At 48.5% G+C, this 11,394-nt stretch overlaps 1 protein-coding gene across 2 annotated transcripts; it reads left to right on the forward strand.

The window, feature by feature from the left end:
- Nucleotides 1–8,768: 8,768 nt before the first annotated feature.
- LOC102995502 (tubulin gamma-2 chain) lies at nucleotides 8,769–11,377 on the forward strand. Of its 2 annotated transcripts, none has more exons than XM_028499078.2 (6): nucleotides 8,769–9,083; nucleotides 9,375–9,487; nucleotides 9,687–9,854; nucleotides 10,160–10,228; nucleotides 10,573–10,652; nucleotides 11,052–11,377. In XM_028499078.2, the coding sequence occupies exons 1-6, from the start codon at nucleotides 9,035–9,037 to the stop codon at nucleotides 11,311–11,313; spliced, it is 741 nt and encodes a 246-aa protein (XP_028354879.1). In that variant the 5' UTR covers nucleotides 8,769–9,034; the 3' UTR covers nucleotides 11,314–11,377. The 2 variants fall into 2 exon arrangements, with proteins under 2 accessions (XP_028354879.1, XP_028354880.1); XM_028499079.2 differs by having other exon boundaries at nucleotides 9,713–9,854.
- Nucleotides 11,378–11,394: the final 17 nt, after the last annotated feature.

Raw genomic sequence — 11,394 nt, forward strand, 5'->3', positions numbered from 1 at the left:
GGCCATGGCTCACGGGCCCAGCCGCTCCGCGGCACGTGGGATCCTCCCAGACCGGGGCGCGAACCCGGTTCCCCTGCATCGGCAGGCGGACGCGCAACCACTGCGCCACCAGGGAAGCCCCAATAAATATTTTTTAAAGGAAAATAAATACATAAGATCTTGACGTGAGTCTAATAACTCCCATATTCGCAAGCAGTGATGATTATAAACAATATTTTGCAACATCTGCATCAACTGTCATATGATCTAAAAATAGCTGTGATTTTTACAGGTGACAAACTCACAGTCACTGCTAATACTAGTGAAGTGTGATGCCTACAGTTATAATGGAAGGGAAGGCTAAATTTTAATTAGAGGTGAGTGAAAAATCAAAATGTAATTTTCTTCTCATCCAAGTTCATGGATTCCCCTGAATTCTATTCATAGACCCCTTGGAGGGGATCAGTGAGCCCCAGATTAAAGCCCCTGTTTTAAAGTCTATACTCCCTGCCCACCTCCTTATCTTTCATTCACGTCTTAATTTTAGGATTCATTAGTGCCAACTATGTATAAGGGTAAGTAACCTCTTGCAATCTAGTTTTTATTCTCGTAGCCCAGGGTCACTATCCTCACCAAAGTCACCAGTGTTCCCCCACACTAGAAGGACTCTTTTCTATCTCCATATTACTCCGTCTCCCTGCAGCCTCAGATGTCAAATCATTTCCTCCTTGGAAATTTCTCCTTCCTAGGCTTCTGCAGTATCCTTCCCTACGGCCATGCCTCCAGCTGCAAGTAAAAAAAAAAAATTTTTTTAAAAGATTTAGGGCTTCCCTGGTGGCGCAGTGGTTGAGAGTCCGCCTGCCGATGCAGGGGACACGGGTTCGTGCCCCGGCTCGGGAAGATCCCACATGCCGCGGAGCGGCTGGGCCCGTGAGCCATGGCCGCTGGGCCTGCGCGTCCGGAGCCTGTGCTCCGCAACGGGAGAGGTCGCAACACTGAGAGGCCCGCGAACTGCAAAAAAAAAAAAAAAAAAAAAAAAAAAAAGATTTAAACTTATAAGGAAATATCCCACATTTTAAGAGGTCCAGATATGAGGCAGCTCCAGGGCTGATTAATTTGATGGCTCAGCAGCATCATCAGGGATCCAGGTGCCTTCCATCATTCTGCTCTACCACCCTCAGCACAATGGCTTATCCTCAATATGCTCTCTGCACAGTTAAAAGATGACTGTTGCAGTTCCAGGTGCCAACATGCAATTTTTAAAATAAACTTATTTATTTTATTGACTTATTTTTGGCTGCGTTGGGTCTTCATTGCTGCGCACGTGGGCTTTCTCTAGTTGAGCGGGGGCTAGTCTTCGTCGAGGTGCACGGGCTTCTCATTGCAGTGGCTTCTCTTGTTGGGAGCACGGGCTCTAGGTGCGTGGGCTTCAGTAGTTGTGGCTCACGGGCTCTAGAGCACAGGTCAGTAGTTGTGGCGCACGGGCTTAGTTGCTCCGCGGCATGTGGGATTTTCCCGGAGCAGGGCTCAAACATGTGTTCCTTTTTAAAAAAATAAATTTCTTTATTATTTATTTATTTTTGACTGTGTTGGGTCTTCGTTTCTATGCGTGGGCTTTCTCCAGTTGCGGCGAGCGGGGGCCACTCTTCATCTCGGTGCGCAGGCCTCTCACTGTCGCGGCCCCTCCCATTGCAGAGCACAGGCTCCAGACGCGTAGGCTCAGTAGCTGTGACACACGGGCCCAGCCGCTCCGTGGCATGTGGGATCTTCCCAGACCAGGGCTCGAACCCATGTCCCCTGCATTGGCAGGCAGATTCCCAACCACTGCGCCACCAGGGAAGCCCCCCTTTTTAAAAAAATTTATTTATTTTAATTTATTTATTTTTGGCTGCGTTGTGTCTTCATTGCTGCACGCGGGCTTTCTCTAGTTGCGGCGAGTGGGAACTTCTCTTGCGGAGCACGGGCTCTAGGCGTGCAGGCTTCAGTAGTTGTGGCACGAGGGCTCACCAGTTGTGGCTCACAGGCTCTAGAGTACAGGCTCAGTAGTGTGGAGCACGGGCTTAGCTGCTCCACGGCATGTGGGATCTTCCCAGACCAGGGCTTGAACCCGTGTCCCCTGTATTGGCAGGTAAATTCTTAACCACCGCACCACCAGGGAAGCCCCCCAGCATGCAATGGAAGAAGAGAGTGTGTCTCTTCCTTTCTTTTCTTTTTGGCCACGCCTTGCACCTTTCAGGATCTTAGTTCCCCCACCAGGGACGGAACTCGGGCCTCAGCAGTGAAAGCGCCGAAAGCTAACCACTGGACCGCCAGGGAATTCCCTCTTCCTATCTGTTTTTATCCAGTGAGGAGACATTCCCCAGAAGACCCCAGAAGTCTTTCCTTACATCTCACTGACCTGAATTGCATCACATGTGCCTTCCTAAATCAGTCGCTGGCAAGGAAACTGTGATAACCATAGTTGGCTTGGATTAATCAGGATTTACTGCTGCTTGGAGGAAAGGTGGAATGCAGAACAAAATCAGGGCTCTGCCAGGAATGAAGAGGGTAGGCAATCAGACCTCACTGATATGCACTAGTTTTTCTTCTGCCCTTTTCCTTGCTCCTTCATTTTTCTTTGCAATACAGTCTTCCTACCCCTTAGGTGTTGTATTCTATCAGGTTCTATTCCGGTCCTCTTCCAAGCTAGGACCATCCCACACCATGCGGTCTCCCTGAGTGACCCTATTCAGGCCTATGGCTTTAACTGCCACTTGGGTACAGCCGACTCTCCACCTAGACATTGCTCCTTAGCTCTAGGCCTGTGTATTCCCTGTTGTGTACTGGCCCCTGACTTCCATCTGGATATTCTTCAGGCCTCTCGAACTCAACCTGTGCAAACACACTCCTCCTGAATTCCCTGCGTCTCAGTACATGGCCCTACCTTCACCCAACATCCCAAGATTGAAATCTGTCCTCTCAGACTCTTCCCTCTCCCTTACCCCCATGACACATTCAGTCATCTTGAACTGCGGTAGATTCTCTCCACTCGGTATCTCTAAATTCTGTCCCTTAGGCAGGGCCCTCCTCATTTCAGGACTGGCTGGTAACCTTGCCTCTTGCCCCACTCCATGCCTGTCTCGCTGATACCAGAAGCATCTTTCTAAAAGGCAAATCTGAGTCTGTCCCAGCCCTGTTCAGGATCCTTCAGTGGCTTCCTAGTCCTCAAGGCACATCCAGGTCTGGTGCCTGCTGACTTCTCCAGTTCACTACATGAAATTTCCCTCGTTCCCCCTAAACTCAACATGCCATCTCCCACATCTGGACTGTACAAACGCCGTTTCTTCCACACCATAAACTCCCTCAACACACACACACACACACACACACACACACCTTTTTTTTCCTTCCACATACACTCAAAAAATACTTCTGTTTCTGATTTGTCGTAAGGAATGAGACTGTGCCTATTGTTCTGTAACTTGTTTTTGTCAGCTGCCATGGTTGGCCACCTTTTCACACCAATGATAGCTCTACCTTATCTTTCTTTTTTTTTTCTTTAATATTTGTCTCTTTTGGCTGTGCCGGGTCTTAGTTGCACACAAGGGATCTTCATTGCGGCGGGCGTGTGGGATCTTTAGTTGTGGCATGCGGGCTTCTTAGTTGTGGCATGTGGGCTTCTTAGTTGTGGCATGCATGCGTGATCTAGTTCCCCGACCAGGGATCGATCCCAGGCCCCCTGCATTGGAAGCGTGGAGTCTTACCCACTGGACCACCAGGGAAGTCCCTACCTTATCTTTCTTACAAATGGCTCCTTTATATTCCTTAGTAGGGCTAAGAGTAGTTTATTTAACTATACCTCTATTGATGGACATATGGATAATTCTGCCAGTTTACCTCCAGAATGTATCCATTTATACTACCACTAATAGTATACAGAAATAGTGTATAAAAGCACCCATTTCTCAGAATCTTCATCAACACTAGATATTGTCAATCTTTAAAATTTTTGCTCATATAATTTTTTGCCTTAAATGTGTGTTTTTCTTTTTCTTTTTTTAAAATAAATTTATTTATTTTTATTTATTTATTTTTTGGCTGTGTTGGGTCTTTGTTGCTGTGTGTAGGCTTTCTCTAGTTGCAGCGAGTGGGGGCTACTCTTCGTTGCGGTGCGCGGGCTGCTCATTACGGTGGCTTCTCTTGTTGCAGAGCACGGGCTCTAGGTGCGTGGGCTTCAGTAGCTGCGGTGCATGGGCTCAGTAGTTGTGGCTCGCGGGCTCTAGAGCACAGGCTCAGTAGTTGTGGCGCATGGGCTTAGGTGCTCTGCGGCATGTGGGATCTTCCCGGACCCTCCCCGGACCAGGGAGGATTCTTAACCACTGCGCCACCAGGGAAGTCCCTAAACGTGTGTTTTTCTGATTAGTAGTGAGACTGAGCATCTTTTTATATATTTTTTACTAATCATGAACCATCTATTCCTTTTATCCATTTTTTTCTGAGTGTTTGTTTTCTTCTTATTGATTTGTATCCACCCCCCCACTCCCCCACCCCCACTTTCTCCACCTGCCTAATTCCTACCAGACATTCAAGATAGGCCAGGTACCACCTCCTCCAAAAAGTCTTCGCCAGTTCTCTGGCCTCTCCCTGCCTCTACCCTCAAGTTAAGCCCCCAACTCTGCACTGTCTACATACCAACCTTGCTGTGAGTTTATCTCCTCCACAAGTTCATGAGCGCTTGGGTCTGTTACCTCTATTTCCCCAGCTCATATTAGTGTGCCCTGCGTAGTATAGGTGCATAATAAAAGAATGAGCAAATAATTGGCAAATAGGATTACCTTCAGGCTTATTTTCTTTTTCCTATTCCTTGAGAAAACAATACAGAACAAAATAGCCAGTTTTGTTCTATTTCATAACCAAATACGAATTTAGCGTAACTCCTTTCACATAAAGAGCTTCAGCTCTCTGCCTTCATTGTTTAATTTTTTTCCTTGGCTTCGTTTTGAAAGTTAAAGTCCCTGGGGTCCTACGATCCCAGTCTCAAGACCCGAAATCTCCCAGTCCCTGAGACACAACCTCATTTCCAAATGTCACACCTCTGCCTCCTTACTTCCCAAGATACCCATGCTCCTGGCATACTGCGGGCCAGGCATCCAGGAAAGGCCAGAGACGAAGGTGCATCCAAAATAATGTCTTATTGGGAATTCCCTGGCGGTCCAGTGGTTAGGACCCTGTGCTTTCACTGCTGAGGGCCCAGGTTCAATCCCTGGGTGTAGAACTAAGATCCCTCGTGCCGCAAGGTGAGGCAAAAAAAAAAAAAAAAAAAAAGTCAAAATTATGTCTTATTCAACCTGGAATGTTCAATAAATGCTTAGGACATATACAAACTTGTTAGTTGACAAATGCTACACTTATTATCAGACACAAACCAAGGCCTCAGACAAAAGAATGGCACCTCCCATTACATTATCATAACCTGGATCAGAGAATATGGAGCCAAGCAAATTAAACTCAACACTCAATAATCAAGCCATGGGTAATGAACTTGAGACCCTATGAGAAGGACCATGAACCTGGGCCTTCTGTTCAACCTCAACAGAAGTCAGATCTGAAACTGAATCTGTAGGATCATCACAAAGTAATAAGGTTTTAATTTTTTCAAATGTATTTAAAGCAATCACTCATTTTGTTTTTACTCTGAATAAGATTTTCATCTGTAGCAGCAGCTGCCAAGCTATACCTGAGTTCCAGTTGCATCTCGTGATAATAACAGCAGCTAATATTTGTTGAGCCTTGACTATGTCAGGCACTGTGCTAAGTGCGCATGCATCATCTCATTTAACCCAGATAGACAGGTCAGTTCTCAGCAGAAACGGAAAGCACAGCCTGCTAATAACTGGGAGGATTTATGTTCAGCTCTGCTAACGTACACAAGCATCTCAGTTTCCAACCCATTTCTACAGACTTGGAGGAGCCTCTAGCTTGTCAGAGATGGCTTCTTAGAGAAAACTTACACTGCAACTTCTCCAACTCAGAGAAATTCACACGTTCTAACCTGTTTGCCTATAAACTAAGACTTGAAGGAAGCTTTCCCACTTCTGGGAAACTAGAAGGAGGAGCAAGGCACTGTTATTAAATAAATCAAGAAAAGGCTGAAATTAAAGTCTCGCGTTTCACAAGTGTTCATAAACTGCTTTCAGCTTATTTTAAAGGAAGCAAACAGCCGTTCCAGAGTCACAAGGAGGGGAGGGCTGGCAAGTTCACCCCCACCTCAGAAGCCTTCCACTTCACCTGGGCAGACTCGGAGAGGGGCCTGGCTAAGCCTCTGAAGACAGGCAGCCCCAAGGAGCGGATCTGTTGGGGGAGGGGAGCTTCGGGGCTGAAGGAGGAGCTCCGACCCCACCCTCAAACTTCAAAGGGAGCAGCCAGATCCTCCCTGAAAAGGCTGGGCTGCAGACCCTCCTGGAGGTCGCTCGAGCCCTTCCGACAGGCCGGCGGGAGCTGGAGGGAGCGGGCGGGGAGGCCCGATGGGGTGAGGGGAGGGAAACTGAGCCTGGGAGGGGGCAGGCGTGGGGCGAGCCAGAGCCTTCTAAAGAAGCCCTGAAGATTCTTGGCGGCCGCAGCTGGAAGGCGGCCGAGTTCTCTTTTGAAAAAAGAGAGAGAGAGAGAAAACAACAACAACAACAACAACAAAAAAGAAACCAAAAAAACACCTCGTCTGAGCATGACTCTAGGCCGTGGTGCTTTCACCAGCGCCTCTGCAACGGCTCCCAGAGAAAGCTCTCCAGACGGGGACAGACCGACAGCCCAACTGAGCGGAAGAGCGGCCAGAAGCCGGCCCAGGTCGGAGCGGGTGCTTGGAAGTTTGGGGTGGGGGTGAGGGCGGACTGCACCGACGCTGCCATAATTGGTTCAGAGACAGTTGGCCATCCATATGGAAAAGATAAAGTAGATCCCTATCTTACAGCAGGCCTCCAAATAAGTTCCAGATGCACTGAAGACCTACAGGGAACAAGCAAAACTACTATGGGGCTTTGGGAAGAAAACACAGAAGGACAGCTTTATAATAGTGGGAGAAGGGACAGTTCCTTTAACAAGGTCTAAAACGTGCAAAATGTAAATGAAGAGATGGATAACTTTACGTTAAAATGAAAATCGTCGCTAAGGCAAAAGACATCACACGCAAAGTGTAAAGACAAGCCATAGACCCCATAATATTTGCAACCCATACAACCAAAAAAATTCGTAGAATATCTTAAAATGTCTAAGAGAAACAGCTCAATAGAAAAAAAAAAATGGGCAAAGGAAATGAACAGGCAATTCCAGAAGGTCAGTTACAAAAGAAAATGGAATCAACTTTACTTGTGATCATAACTGGAAGTTACAACCATGAGATCCCACTGAGCATCTGTGGGATTGACAAAAATTAAGATCTGATAACCCGTGTGGAACTGCGTATAGAGAAATGTGAATTATGTTGCTAGTAAAAGTGTAAATTGGTACAACCATCTAGGAAAAAATATGCCAAACCTTGTAAAGTTGAAGCTGCACAAGCTCTTGGTAGAGATATTTTCCTTCACATTCACAAGTGGACGAGTCCTGTACTTACTTGATGTAAGAGAGAATAGTGGAAACAATCTAACTGGCCCTGTGTGAAAATAGAATAGACTGGTTTTAGTCATCCAATGAAATACTTTGAAGTAGTTAAAAGGAATGAAATAAATCTACATGTGTCAACATGGCTAAATCACAAAATCTAATGTAGGGTGAAAAAAAACAGGTTACAAAAGGATATCACACTCTGATACCATTTATGTAAAATTTCAAAACAAAAAAATACATAGTAAAAATACAAAATCATGCTTGTATATTTAAAAAAATTTTTAATTTAAAATAAAATAGAAACCACAATGAGATACCACTTCACATTCATTAAGATGTCTACTTTTTTCTTTTTTAAGTAACAAGTGTTGGCAAGGATGTGGAGAATTTGGAACTCTTGTGCATTGCCGGTGGGAATGTAAAATGGTGCAGCCACTGTGGAAAATGGTATGGCAATTCCTCAAAAAAAGTAAACACAGAATTATCCGATCCAGCAATTCCGCTTCTGGGTATATACCCAGAAGAATTGAAAGTAGGCAGTCAAACAGGTATTTGTACACCCACGTTCATAGCAGCATTATTCACAATAGCCAATAGGTGGAAGCGACTCCAGTGTCCATGGATGGATGGATTAAACACAAAATGTGGTATATGCATACAACAGAATATTATACAGCCTTAACAAGGAATAAAATTCTGATATATTCTGTAACATGGACTAACCTTGATGACATTATGCTAAATGAAATTAGACAGACACAAAAGGACGAAACGGTGTGATTCCACTTTTATGAGTTACTTAGAGTAGTCAAATTCATAGAGACAAAGTAGAATGGCGATGGGGGCGGGGTTACTGTTCAAGGGGTACAGTTTCAGCTTGGGAAGGTGACAGTTCTGGAGATGAATGGTGGTGACAGTTGCAGAATGTGTATGTACTTAATCCCACAGAATTGTAGTTAAAAATGGTTAAAATGGTAAATTTTGTTAGGTACATTTAATTTAAAAATAGAAATTTAAAAGAAGAAAATTGGCTTGAATTCAGCCCCTCTACCTAGCAGAGCGGGCAGAGCCGCTCACCTACCTGTAAAGCGCGGCTGACTCCAGACACCTGGATCGCCCCTACCCTCCCCTCCCCTCCCCTCCCCTCCCCCACACCCAGTCGTTACCCCGCGGCCTGGCAAGTCTCACTACGCAGACGCGGAGCTGGGGGTGGGTGGGCAGGAGGGGGCGTGGCCTCACTCTGCGCCTGTGCGGAATTCCAGCTGCAGCTGCTGTGGGGGAGAAGATGCCCAGGTTGGGCTCCGCGGCCGCCGGCCGAGGGGAGGCCCGCACTGCACACGCGCAGTCTGAGCATCCGCGTCAAAAGCCGAAGAGAGCGCGCGCTCCCCACGTCCTGCGCGTCCGGCTGCCAGGCATTAGTCCCTGCTGTGACTCCTGCTGGGCCCGGACGGGCTGGCGCGCCCTCGTCTGAAAAGCAATGCCCCGGGAGATCATCACCCTGCAACTGGGCCAGTGCGGCAACCAGAGTGAGCGAACGATCGCCGGGCCCAGCCAGTCTCCGGTTCTGCCCCTTCGGGTCCCACCCGAGTGCTTCGCATCCTCCAGCCCCCCCTTTCCCTTCCATGAACCCCCTGCCCTACTGCGCATGATGAACCAAGTCCCGGACCCCAGACCGAGAGCCCTGCCTCCAGCCCCCGGCTGTCACGGCTCCCAGACTCTTGGGCCCACCCTCTGAGAGTGACAGCCTCTGAGCCTCACCCTGGGCTCCTGAGGCCTCACGGCTCTAGCAGATCCAGGCGTCTCTCCTCTCCCCCCAGTTGGGTTCGAGTTCTGGAAACAGCTGTGCGCCGAGCATGGTATCAGCCCCGAGGGCATCGTGGAGGAGTTCGCCACCGAAGGCACTGACCGCAAGGACGTCTTTTTCTACCAGGTGCCCCCAGCGACTTAGCCAGGGTCGGCAATGGCCCAGGGGGCCTGAAACGAAGGGCTTGGTACTGGGAAACCTGCTGGGAAAAGGAGCCAGGGCGGCTGGCTTGAAGAGGGAGGGCATGCAGGAGCCAGAGTTGGGAGGACTGGAGGACTGGGTGAGCCCGAGCTTATTGGGCCCGATCCTGGACTCCCCTTGACAGGCAGATGATGAGCACTACATCCCCAGGGCGGTGCTGCTGGACCTGGAACCGCGGGTGATCCATTCCATCCTCAATTCCCCCTATGCCAAGCTCTATAACCCAGAGAACATCTACCTGTCAGAGCATGGAGGAGGAGCTGGCAACAACTGGGCCAGCGGATTCTCCCAGGTATCCAGGTGGCCATCCCAGAGATTCTTGATGTTCCCTTCCTGGGGCAAGGCAGGCACAAGCAGTCTGGGGATTTGACCGCACTGACAATAAATAAGAGACAAGGGGATTACCCTGATAAGAGGGACAGCCAGAGAGAGGTTTATGCAAACTTTGTGCAAACCATTTGCAAAGTAGCATTTCTGGGGGGGAGGGCCATAGCCCTCTGAGGTGGCAGCAGTGTCCTAGAGTAGAATTATTGGTGCTGAAAAGAGATGCTCTCCAGAAACTTCATCCTCATCCTCCCTCCTCATGTCTCTATACAGGGTGAGAAAATCCATGAAGACATCTTTGACATCATAGACCGGGAAGCAGATGGAAGTGACAGCCTAGAGGTGAGGCTGCCCCCCTGGGGGGTGGGGGTGGGGAGGAAGCTGAAAAGTGCTGGGGAAAGGTCAGGAGGTAGCCTGATCAGATGTGTGATGGGGGCAATTCAATTCAAAACTCTTCCATTGAGTATGAGATGTGAGATAGTGAGGTAAATAAGGTACAGTCCTTGTCCTCAGGACAAGGAGATCCTAATCTGGATGGCATCAGCTCCTTCCTTCTCAAGGAGCCTCAGTCTGGATGGACATAGAGGAAGCCTTGACACATTAGCGTGTTAGGAGTGGGGAATGACACAAGCCTGAAGCCTCTCCGCCAGATCCCTGGAGACTGCCTCTCCATCCCTCCCTTGCAGGGCTTCGTGCTGTGTCATTCCATCGCTGGGGGCACCGGTTCTGGCCTGGGTTCCTACCTCTTAGAGCGACTGAATGACAGGTAAGCCTGTGTTTGGGGAGAGGGCATTAGCCCTGTTTCCCTGGGTAATATCTTTCCTTTTTATCGCTTTTTTCTTTCGGACTGGAAGGCCTACCACTACCACCTTTGAGTCATAGGTAGGAACAGAGCCTGGCCACCCAGGGAACATCTTGGAAGCAGTAACTCCCAGGAGGGGGGTTTGCCTAGGGGGAGAAGGGGACCTACGAGGTTTGATGCTTTAGGCTTATCTTTTTTTGGCTTCTGGGCTCTGAAGACTCAGTTCTGCCCTCACCCCTTTTCTATAAGATGTTGGTGGCACTTGGAAAGGAATGGCCCCTGTTTAAAGATAGAGATGGGCAGTGATGGGAGTCCTTCCAATTCACTATGTCACCTTCCCCTTTCCCTCTTCCTTATCCCCAGGTACCCCAAGAAGCTGGTGCAGACATACTCGGTGTTTCCCAACCAGGACGAGATGAGCGATGTGGTGGTCCAGCCCTACAACTCACTGCTCACGCTCAAGAGGCTGACCCAGAACGCAGACTGTGTGGTGAGCATGCGAGGACAGAGTGGGGGCTTTGGTCGACCTCCCCAAACCAGAGAGACACCTACACCCTGCTCTTCCCAAGACCTTGCCCAGAGAACAGAGGACCAACAAAGCCATACCTGGTGGACCAAATTATGAAATAAGGACCTGATCCCAAGTTTCTTATAGTCCCTTTAGGCAGCAAGACTCTCAGCAAAGTGAATAACACGCCCCCACCCC

This window comes from Physeter macrocephalus, chromosome 14 (assembly GCF_002837175.3).
Source record: "Physeter macrocephalus isolate SW-GA chromosome 14, ASM283717v5, whole genome shotgun sequence".
Lineage (NCBI taxonomy): Eukaryota > Metazoa > Chordata > Mammalia > Artiodactyla > Physeteridae > Physeter > Physeter macrocephalus.

What these genes read in the sequence shown, in the direction of transcription:
- LOC102995502 (XM_028499078.2), top strand. Translation starts at nt 9,035, where the DNA reads ATGCCCCGGGAGATCATCACCCTGCAACTGGGCCAGTGCGGCAACCAG. An exon ending in AGGACGTCTTTTTCTACCAG is followed by an intron (nt 9,488 to 9,686) that starts GTGCCCCCAGCG and finishes TCCCCTTGACAG; the next exon opens with GCAGATGATGAGCACTACAT. An exon ending in ATGGAAGTGACAGCCTAGAG is followed by an intron (nt 10,229 to 10,572) that starts GTGAGGCTGCCC and finishes CCTCCCTTGCAG; the next exon opens with GGCTTCGTGCTGTGTCATTC.